At 39.0% G+C, this 22957-nt stretch overlaps 1 protein-coding gene across 2 annotated transcripts; it reads left to right on the forward strand.

Annotated features, from left to right (window-relative positions):
* Positions 1-424: 424 nt before the first annotated feature.
* Positions 425-21614, forward strand: usp10 (ubiquitin specific peptidase 10). 2 transcript variants are annotated; one of them, XM_085453632.1, is made up of 15 exons: positions 425-711; positions 6386-6454; positions 6827-6872; positions 7288-7347; positions 8831-10063; positions 12041-12132; positions 12678-12787; positions 12870-12928; positions 13018-13121; positions 13540-13639; positions 14470-14650; positions 15520-15685; positions 16346-16490; positions 17066-17131; positions 18706-21614. In XM_085453632.1, exons 1-15 carry the CDS (start codon positions 691-693, stop codon positions 18891-18893), a joined length of 2640 nt encoding a protein of 879 aa, XP_085309758.1. In that variant the 5' UTR covers positions 425-690; the 3' UTR covers positions 18894-21614. The 2 variants fall into 2 exon arrangements, with proteins under 2 accessions (XP_085309758.1, XP_085309768.1); XM_085453642.1 differs by lacking the exon at positions 7288-7347.
* The last annotated feature ends 1343 nt before the right edge of the window (positions 21615-22957 follow it).

A 22957-nucleotide genomic window follows, 5' to 3' on the forward strand; every position in this document is an offset into this window, starting at 1 on the left:
AGATAACCTATCAGTGAGCGTAAACCATCAGCAATCATAATATCACTTACAAACTGAAGCTACACTGAATGTGATTTTTTTCACAATACCTTGAAACCTTTGCAGGATCTTGGAGTGCAATTTTATATTCTATTATATTTTATTTAGTGTTTATTTATTTTTCAGTTGAGTTTAATTTTGGTTACTATCCACACTGGGTTTTGTTCTTTCGGTTCATTTACTGTCTAAATGCTGAAACTTTGTAAATATAAAGGCAATCATCTGCACCCCGTAATTTATTTCTATTAAATTTTCGAGTATTGTTAATATTAATATTGTTATCATTGTAAGTAGTAGTATTAGTACTAAAAGTATTAATGAAGCCTTTTTATTATGAAATCTTAGAATCAGCACTTACCGGAAGTATTTGGCGTTACTCCCTGAGCTCACGCTGCCGTTACAACCGACCGCGCGCTGCTCTGGCTAGCAAGCAAGGAAGATGCTAGACAGAAATGGCGGTGACGGCAAGGCGAACAGCATGAAGTGCTGATGCATTACATAGATCAAAACGTTCGACTGGCAGGACACCGTTGGGCAAATGACAATGACGTCGAAATAGACCACCTTTTGTAGCTGTCAGTAGAAACCTACAACACCTTTCCGGGGGATTCTTCATCTGGTCAGCGGAGGACAGAAAACCTCACCGGGAGCATGGCTTCTTACAGCAACCAGGTAGCTAGCTAGCTAGCTGGCTATCATTAGCCTCCAAAACAACTCGTGCAGTCTCTTATTTTTGGACTTCAGATCGCTCTTTGATTCTGCACCATTTTGACCAAAGCTAACGCCACACAATAATTAAATTTTGGTCAGTTGTGTGTTGTTATTTTAAACATTTGGCCTGTCGTGTCATTGAACTGCTGAAGTACTAAAAAGTGCTTGCTAATGCCCCCCCTAAGCCTCATTGGAATACCACCAGCATGGTAACGTGAGCTAACAGGCCCCAGGTCCTTCCATTCAAATGAACCAGCAGTACTTTCCGTCGCAGTTCTTGGGGCGATGACAACCGCTTTTAATTAAACGACACGAAAACTTGCTCAAACAAATGTTCGTGATACTTCGAAGTTATATTCCACAAATGTCATGTAATATTTCTTAGAGAAAAGTGACCGAAAACTGCTGCGTGTATGCATGGCCCACCTGCTCAGTGCTGCCACAGGCCTGCTGCCATATCTTATTTTTATAACTACCAGTAAGTTATTGGTTTTCTCGGGGTAGTCAGAAAGCATAATAACGGTCTAGTGGAATATTTTGCATGCGATCACTTGGCGTTTATAAGTGTTTCTGGAGCGGTGTAACGTTTTCGTGCTGCTCGTTTAGCTTCTAGTATGCTAACTGTTTTGCACAGGTGGTGTGCTTAGACTTTGCGGTCTGTCCGCTAGCTAGTTAGCTAAATACACATTCGACAGTGTGGGCCTTCGTTGATAGCGAAGAGTTACTTGATATGGAAACAATGAGGATCAGGGTTGAGCGTGCACGCTGCTTACAGAGCCACCGTCCACGTGACTGAGCTTGGATTGGAGGTAACCTAACAAGTTTGGTGTTATTTCTGGAAAAGCTAGCTGTCATGTTGGAAGGCCCATTTTGAGGTCTAGTTTTACATGAAGAAACATGCCAGGTCTCTAGTCTACTAGTAAGAGACTCAATTAAAGTTTAGAGAAGAAAAAGCTCATATAGTAAAAATTAATCAGAAATGGAGTCAAGTGAAGTGTTCAGTTCTAACTTTTTTTCAGGAAACGGAACCTGGCTAACCACTGTAGTAAGGGAAATCTGCTGTACTAAAGTAATTCTGCATGCTTTCAACTTTCTTCCTGGCTTCCAAATTGAGCGTTTCTATTGGTTCACTCTTTATTAAAGTGAAAGTTTCAGGGGAAAGCCGGCTGAACATCCCCCCCCCCCCCTTTTTTTTTAATTTACATGTCAATATTTGGTGAAATAAATTCTCATAACTGAACTGACTGATACAGAGTTGCATAGTATTTTTTTGGTTTTTGTTAGTATGAATAGCATAGAGTGAATAGTAATGCATGGAAGCTTTCACAAACACTCTAAATTAGTGTTTTCCAGACTGTGCTCCACAGCAACGGTAACCCAGCAGATCTGGAGCATCATCAACTATTTCATTGGGTCTGCTTTCCTCTGTTTGTCACCACTTTTACTCTGTTACAAAACCCCTCATTTTAATAGCCATCCCTCTGTAAAGTAGTCACAGAAGGCAGGCGACTGAAAGGTTTGCTGTTGATTTATTGCTGAGTAAAAATACTAACACTGGGGCTAAAATTGGTCGATAAACAGCTGAGGCAGTAAAAGACATATGAGCACCAGAAGGGACATCGGTCTTCTGAGTAGAAGTTTAGCAAACAGGTAATTCTGGAAATGCTTATCAATTCTTCTGCACTGGGCGATAAAGGCAGATAGTGTTCTGCTTGTGGTAAGTCATCTTGTTACATGTTGCATAATCTACCAAATGTGACACTTCAAATTAACATACCATTATTGCTCCTTTATTGTAGCTTATTGGCAAAGTTGAACCCTAGTTTGAAAACTAGTTAAAGTATTTCAGTGATTATATTTTATTTTTTGGGGTGGTAATTTTATTTGGGATTGTATTGGTTTTTGGTTTAGTTTAATAACCTCTAAGATTTAAAAAAGAGACATTTAAATTACATGAATATTTAAACCTTTTATTCCGATAGTCCTGTTATGATAGTCTGTCAAAAAAGTGTATTTTACCACTGTCAATGTAGACATCTGAGTCAAGGTTTTCTAAAGTTGTCTTGACCACAAAAAGTCTTACATCTCTGCTGAAATACCATCATTAACCTTAAGCTGTAGTTCAGGGGTATAGGCACGGTAGCATTTATTGCTTGTGTAAGTACGACATGTTATAACACCATAAAGATCTTTACACAGTGATGGCTATTTTTCATTTCTGAACACGGGAGCTGTATTTATCTCCTCTCCTTGTATCAGCAAGGCTGTGTAACCAATGGCCTTCCCTTTAGATCTTACTCATTGACTGTTAGAGATTAAAAAAAGCTGTAAAGAAGTTTAAGTATAAACCACATCAGCTTTGTTACTGAGGGATTCTAGTAGTTTGATCCCTGTTTTGAAATTGGCATGTGTCCCATTATAGATGTGAAAACTGAAAACACAAAGAAACACAAAGAAATCCATGATTGGGAAACAGGAAATTGTAAATTAATCCAATTTAAAGAAAAACAAAAAGAAAATGCCAGCTGTGAAGATTAGTTATCAGAGTAACTTTACTTTTATCAACAACTATTGGCCGATCTACATGATTATGTGACATAGTGATAGCAGAGGGCCATTTATCAGCAAATTATTTAGTCCACTGTTATTAGTTCAATTGAGACTAAAGATTAGAAACTCTTCTCAATGTGACACATTAAAAATGTAGCAGCATCAAACTTTAAGCATCCTAAAAATGAATGTAAAAATAAATCTGCACCTTAAAAACATTTATCACTCAGTGAGTTTAGCTGCCATTAATCTGGAACTTGTCCTTGGGATGATTAATATCGGGGGCCCACAGGATTAAATTGTTCTTCTAGTATCATTGTTTCATCTTCCAATGGGAATCAGAATGTTCAAATAAGTCCTCATATTAATTAAAAGGGAATATGTGCCTGTGTTATGGCTTAGTCTGCTGAATCAATTTTCTGATACAGCAAAATTGAAAGTGTTCGCACATTTATGAGCATTTGCTTTTGGCTGAGAGCAGACGAAATGGAAATGATTGTAACGCCGTTATTTGTCCCAATTTTTAATAATTTTAATGGTTTGTAATTGTTGCCACCCTTTTACTACATCACACTACCAGGCAGGCACAGGCATGCTCGGCAAACTCATTGAAAAACTAGTCTGACCTTATTTGTACTGGCACTGCAGCATTTTTATGTTCAGCCAAGTTGCCCATTAATAACTCCGCAGATCAGTTTAGGTAAACAAGCCTGTGCTTAGAATAAAACAAGATTGTTTGCGCGACATCAGTTTTAGAATTGTCGTAGTACATATCTGTATATTTCACAGCACTGACATAATTTTAAATTTGTGAACCACACTATCGCTAATAGTCAGTCACCAATAGTGAAACTCACTAAAGTCTATAAATCACCTTATCTTTCTAGTCTTATTCTTACTTATGACTACTTATTCTTCTTACTTCTTATTCTTGGCTCTTTCTTGTTTGTGTGATGTCGTCATTAAATTGTGCTAAAATCATACAGATGGCTAATTTGTTGTAATCCGCAGTCCAAACGATCAGCAAGGGAAGCTTAGTGTGGTACGTGTGGCATGCCTGCAGAAAGGAGCAAAGGGACATTCTTTCTGTTGTGATTGTATTAGCCATCCTGAGGCCGCTGGATCATTGCTGGCTGTTTGTCGCTTGTAGTGCCATTTCAGCAATGTGGGCCCTCGCGTGGGGCCTCGTTTGCAAAAAGTTATATATGCTTGAGCTGCAGTTTCTTTTCTCTGTGACTACCCTTTCACGTTCCACTGTTTATTGCACCGAAAAGATTAACAGCATGGCTAGTGAGTCCATTTTACCTTTTTTAAGTTGTGCATGTGGGCCCTTCAGTGGCTCAGTGTTTTTTTTGGTTTTTTTTTTTTTTCCCTCTCAAGGTATAACGCACAATTATAGTTGATGTCGTGGTGATTCTGTGGAAAATTAATTAATAACACTGTAAGCAACATCAGAAAACAGCAGTGTAGTAAAAACATGACAAATAATGTCGGTTTTTATACAGTCTGCCTAAACGTCATCAGAGGGTGCATGACGAAGCGCTGCGTGAAGATTTTTAAGCGTTCTAATTCATTTTGCCTGCATCCACTACACATAATATGAACCCCTACTACCATAGACCTGGCTTCATTTGAAGCTGGTTGTAGTGTGTGCAATGAGTAATATTGTAGTTTGATTGTTTTTGGCTAATCTAATAAAACGAGTTAACTTTGAAGTCTTAATTTCAAGTTCATATATGCAGCTTTCCATAAGTGCTGGTCTGCTGGCTGAGCAGCTGACTACTCATTTAAGTCTAGCTGGTTGCTTTATTAAAATTTCAAAATAATAAACTTCTAACAGTTTTAATTTTGCAATGCATATATACATTTTTTGATACCTGAAATATCAACTTCAAAAACAATTCGAAGATGATCATAGATTTTATGTTAGTGCCACCTCCTCGTGTCCTGTGTGTGTGCGCTTGACTGATGAATGTTTAATGGCATGTAGCGTCTTGAACTGATGGAACCTACCTCACTACAAGTGTTAATTTGGTAAACACGGGTGACACAAGTTGTTGATTATAACAAGGTCTGTCGGTCAGTCTGAGAGGTAGGGATGGGAATCAAGAACCAGTTTTTGTAGAAAACTGGTTCCCAGCAGTCAATTTCCTTGAAATTGTTAGTCTGCTTGCCTATCAATAGTGCTTATCCATTCTTGCACTCGCACTACAATCGGCTGATTTCAGTTTGTGTGTTATAGATGCAAAATAGCGATGGTAGTGACTTTCAAAATGGAGCCGGTGAAAATGGAATGACAATTGATAAATGAATCGATTGATAAGTGATATTGATAACGGAATCGGAATGGCTAAATTCTCATCAGTTCATATGCCGTCAGTGATGGATTCTTTCCTCTGCTCTCTGTTTCACCATGTCTGTGTGTGTCAAAGCAGAAGCAACTAACTCAGCTACACTAATAAGTAAAGTGAAGATACCATTATATAAGGGGAGTGGGTGGTATAGGTGGAAAAGTAGGTAAAATATGTTTAATTCAAATCCCAGTAATCTTGTGTCACCTCAAAGCTACACATGTGTTAAAAGCAGTCCGTGAAGTTACATCAGAGGCCTGCTTTGGCTTGGTTTAAGTACAACAATGCTTTTTATAATGCCTAACGGTTAACACAAAGCATTCTTTTGAATGCTTTGTGTTAACCTTTAACAAACTGACAAACTTACTTCACCTAGATAAAACAGGTCTAGATTCAGAGCTGTTTGTGTTCATGGTTTATGTATAACACTGCATGACTCATCAGTTTGCACAGGTTAGCATTGTAAATTGAATGAGTGATGAAGGACTGCTGTATGTGTCCCAATACCTAGATTCTGAAATGACGGCACCTTATGATTGCATTCCAGTTATGAGGTTGAATGACCTGTCTACAGTGAACACTGCTTAAAAATGTTCCCCATGATTTTATATTTTATACTAATGAATAATCTGAAAGTTCTTGATTGTTTTTAACTTTTTATTTTATTTTATAGTGTATTTTATTCCATTGTCTTTCCTTTTCAGTTAATGGTTGTATTAATTTTGTTCCCACAGTACATCTTTGGGGAATTCAGCCCTGATGAGATCAATCAGTTTTTTGTGACTCCACGATGTTATGTTGAGGTAAGCAGATTGGTCCAGAAAAAGCAGTAGCGGTCATTATTCCATTAATAAGTCATTATTAAATTAAAGAGAAAGAATTAAATTTATTTTTTGAGTAGTCGTGTTGGCCTCGTCAGGATATCCTCTCAATGGAAACAGCAAGGTTCCTGGAGAAATATAATTCAAATAAATTTGCTTATCAGCCCTAATAGTCCAAAATCAGGGCTTCAGGATTACTGAAATTGACCATTGAGCCAAAATGCATATATCTGGTAAATGGTAATTCTACACTTGACAATGGTCTTAAGATATCAGTCATGTCTATTTTAAGTATTACTTTTGTGGTTACCTGCTGGGTCTTTATCACAACTTATATTTTCTCTCTCTTTGCAGCTTCCTCCGTTCAATGACAAAGTCCAGTGTGTCACTCAGTCTTCTGGTATGTACTTCTTACATAAGCTAATTTCCTATATTTTATTTTTTTAATTATTCAAAATACATCAAAATACTCTAAAGTAGACATGGGCTGACTGTTCTCCTGCTCTTAGTTGGCATCAAGTTGTTTTTCAGAGCAGGACTAAATGTATGGCTGAAGCCCAGGTATAGCTGATCTGGCTGGCCTTGCAGGAAGATGCTTTTCCTGTCATTTATTTGTATTTTTTTTATACATTTGTGCAATATTGTTTGAAACGGTTTATAAATTCCACTAAATCTTGACCCTCCCCACCACCTTTTTTTTCTTTTTCTTTTTTTTGCCCACCAAAATCAAAAATGTTAGAGCAGCCACCTTTCTTTCAAATAGTACCTATATGCACATGACAATTGCCTTACCTTGATTTGTATTGATTATTTAGGATCTTACTGCACTCCTGCTGTACCTTTTATTATGGAGTCTATGGGACTGCAGGTTTGCGGTGAGTTGAGGAGTCTGATACCCTCTTGTACGTTTGCTGTAAAACTGAAAATCCAGGTTTCAAAAACTGGTGGCTTTCTAAACTTTTTGCCTGTATTCTTTCTCTTGCCTGTTGGTAAAACCTATATAGCTTTGCATGCTTAAGGTACTGCGAAGTATCTTATCTTTTCTTGCATATAATACATTTTCACTACTGTAGGTCTCCGTTACAATAAAATTGAATTGCATTTTAATGACTTACCAATCACGGCTTATTTACTAAGGGCATAGAGATGATTTTATGCGGTTGCTAACATGTGTGTACATGTTTATTCTTAAGTTGAGGTTTCACTGCTGAATGCATTTTACAGTAATGAAGTGCAATTTCAGTAACACTAACACTAACAGATTCCTCTCATCTCAGTAGAGGGAGTACCTTGTGTTTCAGTGCCCTCTTACCTTCTGCAGGGGATCAGAGATTACATTTGGTTGGCCAATCAGCTGTGTCATGATGACTTGGATGATTTTTTTCTTTCATATTTGCACTTGCTAATGTTTCACCTTTGCACTTTGCACCTCTCGCTGCATAATAACTTACAGTTCAAACTGCTGTGTGACACATTTTGTCCAAAAATTAACTTATAAAAACTGATGTATTTGTTTTACATTGTTCTGTATTGCTGAAGTTTCCAACACTTAAAAATGCTGTTAAAAATATTCAGGAAGTAAGGATTATTGATGCGTGTCTGCAGTCAGTTAAGCCAGACTTCCTTTCTATTGACTACCTTTGGTTATCAACCGTATTGTATCCCTTTGTAATCTTTTTTTAATGTGATTTTAGACACTTGTTAAATCGCATGTCATTGCCTAAATAAAAAACAAACAAACAAAAACATTTTAATTAAATCTTCAAGAATGATTGAGAAAAATGGTATCTCAAATTGTCAGCAAAATAAACTTGGCTTATAATAAACCATTAGTTAAAACTATTGATTGTCAACTTGACATTGAATGTTTTTTTTGTAGCAGTTTAACTTGAATAGTTTCAACAGAATATTGATAACATCTGGCCACTGACCACACAGGATTGTGCCAAAAATGTTTTTTATTTATTTATTTTTAGTTTATTGGGGTTTTTTTCCCCTTCAAATCAGAATCATAAGTAAGTGAAAGAAGTTTTATCCATAAGACTATATTGTCCTTCCCAGACCCAATTTTAAGTGTTGAATCACCCCACTTCTGGAATTTATGTGAGACCAGAAGGAATTTGGTTTGGATTGGACAGCAGTAGTTGTCAAAAATAGGTCTAGAAGAATTTCTTTTTGTTGGTATCTTTGATCCTGTCAGAGCTCCCACGACCCCTTGAGTAACAGTTTGCTTGTTCAGGAAAAAGGATTTTATGTGACGTTCTGCAGCAAAGTCAGATACCACAGCCTGGTTTTAATATGTAGGAATTAATCTAAACAGTGCTCTGTATTTCTAATTGACTGAAATATTATCTGCAGGAGAAGACTATCAGCACATTGAGTTTGGTGTTGACGAGGTGATGGATTCCAAGGCTGTTGGGGGCAACGATCCTTTATACAAGGTGTCGAGTACCCTAAACCCACAGGCTCCTGAGTTCATCCTGGGCTGCCAGCCGGCCCAGAAAGCTCAACAGACGGCTTCTCCAGCAGCTGATGTCCCTGACGGGGCACACTTCAACTCACTGGACGGACCTGACTCGGAGGCCTCAGCCCTGGACAATCACCAGCCGTGCCCGGACATGGACGGACTCCCTGGCAGCCTGGGACAGAGAGAGCGAAAGAAAAAGAAAAAACGACCGCCTGGGTACTACAATTACCTGGAACCGTCAACTGGCAGCAACAGCAGCAGCACCAGTACAGCGGATGGGACACCTGTGACAGCACTGGTGAACGGACATGCACTCAGTGGCCCACACCACAGTACTGAGGATGTGGACAGTAAGGCATTGTCAGGGGCTGAACTTTCCACCCCGGGACCCGCCTCCACAGCAACACCAACAGCTGCTGTGGCAGCAGCCAAGTGTGCCCCCACATCCACTGCCAATCAGAGGACTAGTGATAGCCCTGATGACTCTTCTTTGGACTTAGCAAGTGGAGCTGCCTCTTTATCAGATGGCAACAATGCCACTTCCCCCTGTTCATCCTCCTCTCAAAGCAGAGGGATGACAGAGGGACCAAGGACTGCAGATCAGCAGCCAGATCATTTGGCTCCACAGAGCCCTGAACTTTCAGATACTCCACATAGCCCCCTCTCCAAATCACCTCTTCCTACTTCAGCTGCTGTCATCTCTGTCATCACTTCCATTACGACTACTGAACTAGAGGGAGGAGAGATGGCAGACAATGGGGTGGCAAATGGGCTAGCAGAGTCTACCACTCCTGTCAGTGTAGATGGACACAAAGAGGACATTGAGAGTGGGGACCAGGTTCAGCAGGTCATCCCAGAGTCAGCTGCCCAGTCAGTAGTGACAGAGCAGGCACATTCACCTGCCACTCCAGCTGCACCTACTGCTAATCTTCCGAAATCCTGGGCTAGCCTCTTTCACAATTCCAAGCCTCTACCTGGTGGCCCTCAGGCATTTGTGGAGGTAAAGAATGTTGTGGAAGCAGTATCTCCCTCTGTCGCTGTGCCAGAGCAGCCTGAGAAAGTTGGGGAAGTAAAAGAAGGCCCTGTCCATGTATCTGAGGATCCTATGGCCCCTAAACTTGCAGGTATTTTATAAAGAAGCTGATAATTTACCTTCTAAAAACATTCCACCATTACTACTTTTTAATTTGGTGTAAGTTTATAACTTATTTTTTTGCAAAAAGTATATTCTGCGAAATTCAATCCATCCCACTTGGTGGCAGTGTTGAGGTGATTGTACTGTTCATACTTGCATATCTAACAGAATAAGCTTTTAAAATTGGGATCACTGGAAAGAGTAGGGTATATTTTAAAAAAGAGATACATTTTTGCAGCTCATTATACTGATGGTATGGTAAGTTTGAGATGCACAGATTTCTCACTGACAGCTTACTTTAAAGAGAAGTTAAGGGACTGTTGCATTCATTTTCAAGAAATGACCACTAGATGGTGGTGCTACATGCAGGATGGCTATCCGATTTTATTTATTGTTTAAATCATTCCAGTTATTCCTATCAGAGCTGCAGTGTGGGTATAAATGATCAACTGCAAGGAGCTGAGATGTGACACCTCATGAATACTTTGTTTTTTTACTTAAGGAAATGAGATAATGATTCAAGATGAGTCACAGCCTCAGATTTCACACAGTGAAACAGCATCTTGAAATGTGTTATTGATCGGAACAGTCTGATTTTACAAGCTGGTAGACAGAATGAAAAATGCAAAATATTGTGTTGTTTCTTGTCCTCAAATCGTATTCAGTGTTTTGCTCTTAACAGTGGTGTGCTGATTGTTTTCTGGGGAGATGAACCTAATTACACTACATTTTGTGGTTGTTGTCACAGAAGGTTACGGGAACTTACCAGGCTTAATTAGTTTGTCCTCTCTGACACTGGTTTGAGGTAGAATTTAAACACAATCCTGTGAAAGTTCACATATTCAACACACTGTCTCTCTTCTAAGGTACCCTTCAGATATTATGTCTCCCTTCAGATAAAACTTTCTCATTTCGCGTAGCGTGACAGCAATCAATCTTTGCCATTTTTTTAGGGAGTAGTTATTCTAGAAGTGTGCAGAAGTACACACAATGCAAGTATGGCACATCATAGCAAAGAAGGTAGGCTATAATTATTAATGCATTTACTGTAAGATGGAAATGTATACTCGCTGTTGAGTAGCGGGCATGTTGGTTTCTAAGCACGTTAATTTAAATGTGTTTATTTGATGGTGTTTAGTCTTGAACTTAAACAACCAGACTAGCTTGAAATACACCAGTTTGGAGCCACAGACTAGCTGTTTGTATATATAAAAGTGATTGATTGAAATGGACCAAAAAGAAAAAATAATCTATCAATGTATATATATTCTTTAGCACTGCAGCAAACTATCTTTTTTTTCTGCCTTTTCTTTATATGCAAGTTTCTTGGATACTTCACACTTGTGTGCATATCACTGTTCAAAAGTAGTTAGAGGTTGGTAAAATCAGAAAAGTAGACCATAATCAGACATGAAACAGTGTCCATTTCTACACTGTAAATATGTATATATTGGAAAAATATAATACCCATAGGAAAAAGCTGTTAAAGGGTTGCTGTCTGTGACTGACATGATAAATGAGATGCGATTAACTGACATTTAGTTTTAATTGTAACTTAAAAGTGAGCTCAGTGGTTTGACTTGTTATGAAAATGGAGACAATACCAATTTGTAAAGAAGTAACAATGATTGTACTTATGATTTATTTGTTCTGTCTAAATGTGCATTTGCCTCTGTTCCTTTAGTCTCAGCCAAATTGATGTTTTTTGTTCTTATTTGTGTGAAACTATGAAACTATTCCCACGTTACCATGGAAGCTGTCTTTTTGAATGACAGTCTTCCTTCCTAGGCGTGGTACAGCAAGACCTTGGTCTTATTCATTCAGTCTCTTATGCTGTTGCCATTTGAGGCAGGAATAGACGAAGAAACAATTGTTTTGATGTATCGCTATGACACATACTTTTTTCATTGTCACAGCTGTGCGAAGCTACCTGTTTAAGAATATTGTGTTTTCTTTGAATCCCCAGAACTTATTGAGAATGTGAAGTTGATACATAAACCAGTGTCTTTGCAGCCGAGAGGACTGATCAACAAGGGAAACTGGTGCTATATCAACGCTGTATCCTTTTCATGCTTCATATTTTATTGTTCTTTTGATTTTAACTACTTGGTTGTTAGTTTCTTGATGTTACATTGTTATTAAGCCAAATGGCCCAAGTCTCAGGGCACGTGTGCCACTGTAAAAATATTACTTGGTTGTAACGTTGTTTCAAAACCTTTATAGGGCCTGCTCGTTTGATGGCATTTAGATTGCTAACAACTTAGTTATTTTGAGGTATATCTGGTTCATTTGATATCTTAACATCAGTCGTGTGTAAATGTGATAAGATATTGCTGACAATGCTGTGATTTTGGTGTCTGTTTCTTTGTTTAGTGTTGGGATTTTTTTTCTCTCAAACTGGTGGGAAATTTGAGACTTTTCCCACGTGTATTTTAACTAATTGAATGTAAAAGACGTCTCAATTTTAAGACTTTTAAAGACCACCGGGGATTTCCTCAGTTTAAAACTTAATCACACATTTGCATCAAATGCAGATATCTTTAAGTAGCTTGTCATAATACCTTTCCTACACATCATTTTTCATCTTGACTCTGAACACACAGACTCTACAGGCCCTGATTGCCTGCCCTCCCATGTATCACCTGATGAAGTCCATTCCTCTGCACAATGAAACGCAGAGACCATGCACCTCCACACCCATGATAGACAACTTGTAAGTAGCATTTCTACAAGTTTATATCTTTTTATTAAAAAGCATCAGCCATACAGACATCGCAGTTGTTTGTGTCTCTCAGTGTAAGACTGGTGAACGAGTTCAACAATATGCCCGTGCCATCTAAAGCCAAACAGCAGGGTAAGATATTAACACAGCATGCCCAAAGATATTTGCGTCATTTCCTGTTGGCGTCACTGATGATTTAAGATTCCTAACTGTGTTTACAGCTGTTGGAGATAAGGTCACAAAAGACATCCGACCTGGTGCACCTTTTGAACCAACTTACATTTACAAACTCCTCACTCTCATCAAATCAAGTCTTTCTGAGAAGGTAAACCACAGTGTCAGCTTTATATAAACACTGCAAATCAGCATGTAAGGGTGTTTTTGTTTTTAAATAACAGTTTAAATGTACTTCTTGTGGGACAGACAGTGCCCACGGGAGGTTTTGTTGTATTTAAGAAACATTTTAGCAGGACATAACTTATTTCCTATTTAACATTCAACCTGCTGATTCAAGTCTGAATCGGTTTTAATTAAGAAAAGAACTCTGATGCACTGTAGGAGATGGTTATCTTCGATATTTAATGAGGCTTCCTTTCATCCTGCCTCTTACTGTGTGCATGCTTTCTTTCTGTTTACCTCAGTGAATGAGTTTGCTTTTTTTTTAATGTCTGCAAGATTTTTATTTGACTTTAGGCATTCTTTGAAGAGTTAATGTGGCTGATGTCCTTATGCTTTAATCTCAGGGTCGACAAGAGGACGCGGAGGAGTATCTTGGGTTCACGCTCAATGGATTGCATGAGGAGATGCTAGCATTGAAGAAACTAATCTCGCCTCAGGAAGAGAGTAAGTAACTTGTCTATGAATAGCATATGCCAGGTTAAGTCTAAGCATGCTTTGCCCTTTTTTGCTTATGTTATCTTTAGAGTAACTTCCCTAGTGTTGGCCTAAATTAATTCTAAATAGAAACAAAAAGCTAGTATTGCAGCATATTAAATCATTTCCCTCTTTTCCTTTTTCTATTTTTTTTTTATTATAAGCTGAAATCATTTTAATTGACTCTTGCCAAAATGGAAAAATGGCTCAGAGGGAAACTTCACATCCAGCTTGGTCTGGGCAGAGCTGCTGCTACTGAGAGCCTGAAGTGCCTGAGTGAAGCTGTGGACATATTCTCATGCCTTCATCATTAGACCAAACATTATAACAATTCTGATAACTTTACAACCAAAGGCCAAAGGACTGCTAGCTAAGCTTTGACATGGAAATTGTTCCAGAGTTTACAGTAAACCCTTTTGGCCGTTTTTACAAAACGCAGCCAAAGCAAAGGCTTATTTAATGTGTTGTTAGTTTGCTGGCAGCCACCCATATGCGGGGGTGTTTTTCACAGGTATTGTGGAGCTCTTCCCATCACAGAATGAATTAATGACTGTTGATATAGCACTTTTATTTATTTTTATTTTGAAAGGAGCACTGGCAATTGTCCAGCAAATGAGAATCTACTCAAATGAGAGCCAATCAATCCAAAACTTATAGCCCTGTAGTTCAGAATGGAAGATATTTGTACTTATCTCAGTTAAGACGGCTCAGTTTTAGAAGAGATTTTGCTTTCATGCACTTTAAAGATCAAATAGCTGTTCTTCAGAGTGGTTTACATTTATTTATGTTTTTTTTAACAGAAGCTCTCACACCTAATGGGCCAGAGTCCGAGCCAGGTGTGGAGGAGGATGGTGCTGATAAGGAGGAGGAAGGTAGTGAGGATGAGTGGGAGCAAGTGGGTCCCCGAAACAAGACTTCAATCACTCGCCAAGCTGACTTTGTCCGCACACCCATAACTGATATCTTTGGTGGACACATCAGGTACATGCCAGATTGCTGTGAAACCCTCTGTATAGGAAGAAGTTCTGATTAAACTTAATAATGTTGCATTGTCTTGCTTCCTGTTATACACCAATCAAAAATTTGTATCGGCTCCATCTGCGAGTCCTCAGCTGGTTACTGGGTTAAAGATTTTGACCTCGTTTCATGGTGACATCACAAATTAGTCATCCACCCCCAGTTTTTTCCAGCTCTTCTCCAGCACGCACCACAGCACTTCAGAATGGCAGCCCATGTGGGTCAGTGCGGTCAAAAGTCTCGACAGCATGACGTGGGGCAACCATCCACAAACAAAGGTCTTAACTTTCAGACAAATTGCAAAGTTAAGAATCTGCGGCTGTTGCCTGACTAAATAATATGTTCTGCGAGGTTCTGGTCTGGCACGGTGATGGTGTACGCTGGTTGCACAGTGTTTTAAATGTCCTTAAGGATTTTTTTCTCCGAAATGGTTGTGAGAGAAACTGAATATAGGCATGTGTTTACAGAGTGGTGGGTATGCCCACAGAGCTTGGCTATAACCCATCTACTCCTTTTAAACCGCTGTTCAGAGAAATTGGTTTGACTTGGGGAATTACAGCAGTAATCATTAGTAGATTATCATCTTTCTTGAATTTAAAGGTTTAATTAAATGACTTGCATGATTATAGTGAAAGCTGTAAACTGCAAAACAAACTGAATCCCTCTGAGTAGTTTTAACAGGAATTTCAGAAAGTGGTTAGAAAGTGCATCATAATGTATTTGAGCTGATTGTGTTATGTTGTATGTTTTGACTACTGAGAGGTAATATTATTAAAAATCTTGCTGGTATTGGTTTACAGTTCTAACAACTGGCTGTTTTGCTTCATTCTTAGATCGGTGGTGTATCAGCAAAACTCTAAAGAGTCGGCCACTCTGCAGCCATTCTTTACCCTGCAGCTGGACATCCAGTCAGACAAGATCCGCACTGTCCAGGAAGCTCTCGAAACCTTGGTGGCTCGAGAGTCAGTCCAGGGCTACACTTCTAAAACCAAGCAAGAGGTATTAGAAAAGTAAACTTTGATGACATGTTTCAGTTCAGATCGGTGTTGCGTTGCAGTTTTGTGATCTCGAATTCCATTTTTTTCCCCTTTCTTTTTTTTTCTTAATGTTTTTTCTGACTTTAACAGATCACACAAAATAACGTGATTTTGTGTAGTAATTTATTTTTGGAATTGATGTTTAGATGAAGAGTGATGTTGGGTACACACTGTAGAACACAACATCACTGATTTCATCACACATATTGTAATCATTGCCTTGAACCATGGTATAGACCCAACAACAACTAAAGGAGGAGGAAAACTTCAGGGATCGGTGCAACAGTGCTGTGTTAGAACATCAGGCTAGAAGAACTGGTGCAGGAACATCTGCTCCACAGCTGTATAATAAGCATTTTTTTTTGGGGGGGGATCTTACGTTGGTCTTTTTGTCCTGAAATGTTACTTTGGTACTTCTAAAAGCCAGAGAATATAAAAACACTAGTTGCTGCTTTGAACGTCTTAGCTGATTTTATTTCCAGCAAAATGTTAAAGCCTTGCTTTGTGTTCACTTTTTTTGACAAATTTTATTTCTACAGTTAGTTTTGTAACTGTGAAACTGTATTATTTAATGTGCATGGTAAATTCTGCGACTGCTCACTGTTCTCGCTGTTGCTTTCAGATTGAGATAAGCCGAAGGGTTACTCTAGAAGAGCTGCCCCCTGTGCTGGTGCTCCATCTCAAGAGATTTGTTTTTGAAAAGTCTGGAGGCTGCCAGAAACTGACAAAGAATATTGATTACCCCGTTGACTTGGAAATCAGCAAAGGTATGGCTCGATCAACACTCCACTGAGGTGTCAGTGTCATTGCAAGGCCTTTAATTCGATTTACCTAGTCTATATATGTGTCAGTGTTATACTTGGTTCATGAACAGCCCACAGTGCCTTTAAGAGTTGATCCAGATAATTGGTGTGCACCATAACAAAGCAGACTGGCAAAAGTTGAGAAGTGTATATTGTTTTTGTTTTTTGTTTCAAGCTTTTCGAATTAATGTTAAAAAAATGTGGTTTTTAAAGTGATATTGAGTTTAATACTGTGCTGTAGTCAAATATGCCACAAGTGAATGTGATAAAATTGAGCTTACAGCTGCAGTTTATACCATCAAATTATGACATTTCAACTTCTTGATTTGACAGAAATTGTGCAAACTCAGATGTGTTTCCAAGTGACTCTTCAGACCTCACTGCTTGTTAATTACAGCAACATCAGCATGATTTTCATTAAAGGCTGTCAAATTTCACATTGCAACAGTAAAACATGGTGCAGAACGTTCTGTGTTTTTTAGTCCTGGTTTAAGCAGTCATTAAAAACATCATGGTCTAATTAGTGGATTTTCTTTCAGATCTTTTGTCCTCTGGAGTGCGAAGCAAAGTTGTGAAAGGCCAAAGAACTTACAGGCTCTTTGCAGGTTTGTGTTTTGTTAATTTGGGCCATATTGTTTTTATATCTGCTGCATAATGTTGTAATTAAGCTTTATTTTATACTCTGTTGTCACTCTGGGAGTTAGTAATTCGTTGTGATGCGATTCCACTGACCACAAAATAACAATGCTGCCAAGGGTGAAAAAAGATTGCTGTTCTGTCTTGTTGAACCTCAGCTGGTTCTTTCATTTCACGCCAGGAAATTATTTTGGATAGTAATACAAAAAACACAAACATCACTCAGCTCAAGCAAAAGCCACATTAAACATCCTGTTTTATTTTCAAGTGTTGAGCAATATACAAAATATGAAAAATGCACAAACAACTGTCAATAACAAGCTCGAGCTTGGAATGGTTTGAGTTCTGCTTTATCCCTAATATGTCAGAGAAATAGATTTAGTGATTAGGATATCAGGAACATAGTCATGTTAAAAAAATTCAAAGGTCATATCAGGGAACAAAGTCATCTTCCTTAGCGGGTTTTAAAATTGGGTAAATACAGCCTCAACAACATAATTTCACACAGTGTCATTTTTTTAGTTAATTAAAGTCAATCCAAAAATGCAGGAGTGAAGCTTAAATACATCTTTACTGCTTTCAAAGGAATTAAGAGGGTAAATAGCAGCCAGGTGCAACTGATCATTGGCAACACCTCAGTAAAAGCAGACATTTTGGCAGTTTGCTGGTCTGCAGCATTCAGGCGCGTGTTTGTAAAATACCACAATCTTGGGAGTGGGTGTTCCAACGAATTCACCCCAAGGCCTGGCTGGGTATTTCTCAGAAACTGCAGGTTACCCAAGAGTTAAATCATTTGTAGTTAGCATGTTAAAACTGAACAAGTATGACTGGTTTGGAAGGTTTGCCAACAGAACGCCTCTTCTCTCTATAAAGAGCGTGGCAGAACAGCTTAGGTTTGCAAAGTTGCATCTGAACAAACCACAACACCTCTGGAACAATGTCCTTTGGACAGATGAGACCAAATTAGAGATGTTTGACCACAATGCACGGCACCACGTCACTGAGTGGACCAAGAACTGATTCCTGTGTCTTCCAAAGTATTCTAGAATCAAATGTTAGGCCATCTGACAACCAGAGGACTCCTAGATTAGGCGATGCAACAGGATAATGTTCCCAACCACAGCAGCAAATCTACAATAATGACTGAAAAATAAGAGAATCGGTGTTCTAGTATTCCAGTCAAAGAACAGGCCTCAACCCCATTGAAATGTTGTGTGATGTGACCTTGAGAGCTGTGCATAAATGAATGCCCACAAACCTAAATGAACCAAAGCAAACACAATTCCCAACCATGTGAGAGAATGAAGCTGACACATAAAGCTGCTTATGCATTTTTGGTTTATTTATTCTTAAATATATGAGGAGACATTGTAATATGTACTGTAGGTATAGTGTATTCTTTACGCTACACCAATGTGCTGATCACCTGATCTTTACTGGCTTGCTTTTACTTAAGAATTGCTGGCACTACAGTGCCCAACATTGAGGTCATGGATGAGTAATACCTTAAATAAAATTTTCCACTTTTCTCCAACTTCACCAGTTGTGTATCACCATGGAAACAGTGCGACAGGCGGTCATTACACCACGGATGTCTTCCACATCGGTCTTAACGGCTGGCTGCGCATTGACGACCAGACAGTGAAGGTCATCAACCAGTACCAGGTGGTGAAGCAGACTGCAGAGCGCACCGCCTACCTGCTGTACTACCGTCGCGTCGACCTGCTGTAGACACACACGCACATCCCAACGTACATGCAAGATACCCTGAATATATTCACAAACACACACAGAACATGCATCCTCAATGCACTCGTTGACAGTACATCTACACACGACACAGACACACAAAACTAATGAACAGGAACACTGCCTAACTTGTTCTCTTGCAAGATTTTCCTCTTCTTCCCTCCTGTCCCCGCTTTCCTGAGAACCAGCTTTTCCAACACCTTTTTCCTCGTCTCCTTTTTTTCTTCTCCTTTTCTTAAGAAGAGAGGCAAGCTGCATTCACAAAGATTTCCCTGTGACTGCTCTCTTCTCTGTGCACCACTGCTGTGTTTTGAGTTCCTCTTTTTTTGATTTATTTTTAAAGCAGCAAGGAAGGACTGTTGAATAGGCAGATTGGGGTTGCAGGTTAGGACCTGAGACTCACCTCTGACTGAGCCCACAGCTCGGCTCAAACAGTGGACTCACTCATGCAAGAAAAACTATCCACCACGGGCTGCAAATGGACTATCAGTGTTTGCCTTTTTAGTTAAGGGGGAACTGTCGGCCTAGTGAATTTGCAGCAGTTTAAAAGCCTGTTAATTGCCCTCGTGCATTGAAAAGGCCCAGCACCAGCATTATCACAAGTCTCTCCTCCCAAGGCCAGGTTTCTTCTTTGCCACCACCACAACCACCACCAACTCCTTCTCCTCCGTTTTGTCACTTTTATGATGCTTTTTAAGTCTACTGGAGCCATCAAAAACATCGGGGGGCGGGAAGTGAGTTGGGAATGGGAACTGAACGTTTTTGTTGTTTTTGAGGTCCTTCTTATGTTATTCGGGTTTAGATTTAGGGGGTAAAAGAAAAAATATCTACAAAATATTAATGAGCTTTAGAACTTAATAAGCTTCTGTGCACAAAATATAAACTGATTGATTACAAGTACAGTAAAATGCATAATTTACCAATATTTAGATTCAAATGTAAAGGAAAAAAGTCTAAGGTCTAGCTGACTGAATGCCTGTTTGGGTTCTGAAGGAATGTGCCTGTTTTTTTTTTTTTTTTGTTTTGTTTTGTTCTTTTAAGACTCAGTTCTTACACTGGAGAAGTGGCAGCCAGTTAAGACAGATCCCACTGCAAACCCCACCCTTGTACATTTTCTTCTCCTATCATGATTTTTAATTGTTTGTCTTTTCTTATGTAAAGGTTCCATCTGTGTACTGGTGGCTTATCAGTGTAGTTTTGAGCCACACCATCTTCCTTAACCCCCAACTCAGCAGAAAGCAGGGGGGCTGCCTTAGGTTCATTGTGTGACGTTTTTCCACTCAGTGTACGAGTCTAACCCTAATCAGGCAGCGACTGCAAGTCTAATGTAGGTGAAGAGTAAAGGGAATGTACCTGACACCTGTGTATTTACTCTTTTGTGGCTCCGTGGCTCCTCACAGTGGAGGGAGGAAAACTGAGTGTTGCGGGGAAGTTGGACAACATCTGTGCTAAGCTCTGCATAAAGACCCCAGGCATGCACATAAAAGGAGCTAGTGTTTGCTTTTGTTGAAGATGATTTTATTTTCTGTTGATGATTTCACTTATTGTGATGATTTTTGTTTATGTCACTTAAAAAAATGTTAGGTTTATTTCTTTTCTGTTTTTCTTCGTCATTGATCATTTATCGGATGTCCTAATGCTCTTGCTCCCTTCAGAACAATATGCTTGCATTTAAGTTGGTTTGAAAAGAAATTACAGCGGCTAAAGCACAACAAATAAAATTGAACTAGTTCTTTGCTTGAATTTTATTTCAATTTATGTCATGGGTTTTTTTTGTTTGTTTGTTTGTTTTGCTCAAGGCCCATTTTATTCCAACCACCATTGTCAGTATCTCAGTATTAACACAGCAGCACAAGTATTTTCACATGATTTTATACAATAAGAACTGGGGACATAGGCGAGATAGTGGTTAACCATTTCCCTGCCTCTGATCAAAGAAAAGCTGCAGTGTAATGACATTTATTTTCTTTTATTTTAAGAGCTTTGTGTGAATTTAATAAGTCTCTTGAAATGGGAATCAATGAGAAAGTTGGTTCCTATCTTTAAATTAAAGTTTAGTAACATAGTAACATTTTTCAAAATTACACACTAGATTTAAAGTATTTTAGCATCGTTACGTGGTGAAAATATTGATTAAAGTTCCTTGTAGGTTTTCAAATCAGAAGCCTTCCCCACGTGAAACCAAAGGTCAACATTATATATAGGCCCTACAGCCTACCATTCACTTTATATCCTACCATTTTTCATTCAGTCTCGTTGCCATTTGTCATCACAGTCCGCTGATCGTCACACACAGGGAATGGCATGCTGCTTAGATAGTCAGTACATCCTAAAATCTGGTTCAGTCTTGCCGCTGGCTTCGTAGTCATTTCTGCACACATTGTGACATTGTTGATTTGCATTCTTTCTTTTCCCTTTTTAAAGAATGTTTGGATGATGGGACTTTAGAACAGATGGCTTATGCTTTCAGTTGTATAGTTTTTATCTCGGTCTCAGATGGCTGGTCAGGAAATGTGCTGGTGAAATGCTTCAATGATGTCTTTCTTTCAGTATGTGCTCCTAACTCTGTCTGCTGGGAACTGTTGGGATATTATTGACATAAAAAAAAATCTATACTGTCTTTTAATTTCAAGCCTCCAGCATCTATTTTGTTTATTGTTCAAATAAAGGATTGTGCAAAAAGCAGTTTGCTAATCAAGTGTAGTCTAAAGACTACCTGGCTTCATTATCCGCTGAAAACCTTTGCAGCCTCTACTCCGCGGCCTGGCTTACAGAAACATGTGCACAATAAACTGAAACAACAAACAAACCCAAAATGATCCACAGAGTCTTGGTCTACCACACATGCTTTAATTGGTCTCTTGTTTCTGTATGTCAACATGTACTATGTGTAGTATTTGTAGTATGTTATATCTCCCCCTCCTGTGGTCTCACTGGCAGCCTCAGTGCTCTTTAAGGCCATGGCTGCTCTCGCCTCCGTTTGGTTTAATGGGAAGCAGACCTATCATTGAAAAATTTGCAGTGTAAGGGTTTTCTGCCCTTTAGTGTTCTTTACTATTTATTCCTTTCTTACTATAGCTCACTCCTCTACTGCAATGTGGCTTTACTGTGAAATTTACAGTGGAGTGTAGTATTTTTCTTGTTAACGTTAGAAGGCTACTTTAAGATCTTCCCTATTATAGCCTGAAAAGAAAATGTCACGTTGGAACATCTACAGACAGACCACCTTTACTAACAAAGAGGCTCTCTCAACTGTTTCAGGAATGATGTCGTGGCCTGCTCCTACCTATGGTTTGTTTTTGTTTTTTGATTTTAAAACTAGGGCCTATTTTTCAACAGCAAGTATTGCACCATTCACTACCAGATCTTAAGTGCAAGAATGCATGGAACTGGTTCAGCACCACATGTTATTTTCTGTAATGTGAGAATATTGTTGGGCCAAGGTGACGGAAGCAACAGGAATTAGTGATTATTCTGAGTCTCTTTAGGCAACAAAGTCAAACCACATGTAGTGGAGCAGTTGAGTTTTACCACACAAACAACTAAACTGTTAACTACAGCGAGGCACATGTTTTGGTAGACAGAAGAACCATTTAAACACTTCAAGCTGCAAACACTACAGGACACGTGGTACTACTGCTACTTTCAGCTACTCCCTTTTAAGGGTTATCACAGCAGATCATCTGCCTCCATCCTGCACTACAACCATGAACCTTCTCTTAAGTCTTCCTCTTTAACTGCTGCCTGGCAGCTCCATCTTCAACATGCTTAGTTCAATATATCCCCACTCTGCACACACCCAGACCAACTTAACCTTGCTTTTTTGTCCCTAAATATCTCATCTTGAGCTGTCCCTCTGATGTACTCATTTGTAATCTGGTCTGTCTTCATTTCAGCCACCTTCCCCTCTGAACTGTATGTCATAGCAGGTCCTTTGTAAGTCTCCCCATTCTCTCTTGCCATCTTTCTGTCACAAGTCACCCTTGACACTTTTCTCCACCTGCTGCACAATAGCTGTACTGCTTTCCTCACCTCTCTGCCCTTTG

The sequence above is a fragment of the Copadichromis virginalis genome, linkage group LG1, assembly GCF_057382275.1.
Source record: "Copadichromis virginalis isolate Kocher_CV1m ecotype Utaka linkage group LG1, C_Virginalis_male_GT1.1, whole genome shotgun sequence".
NCBI classification, from domain to species: domain Eukaryota; kingdom Metazoa; phylum Chordata; class Actinopteri; order Cichliformes; family Cichlidae; genus Copadichromis; species Copadichromis virginalis.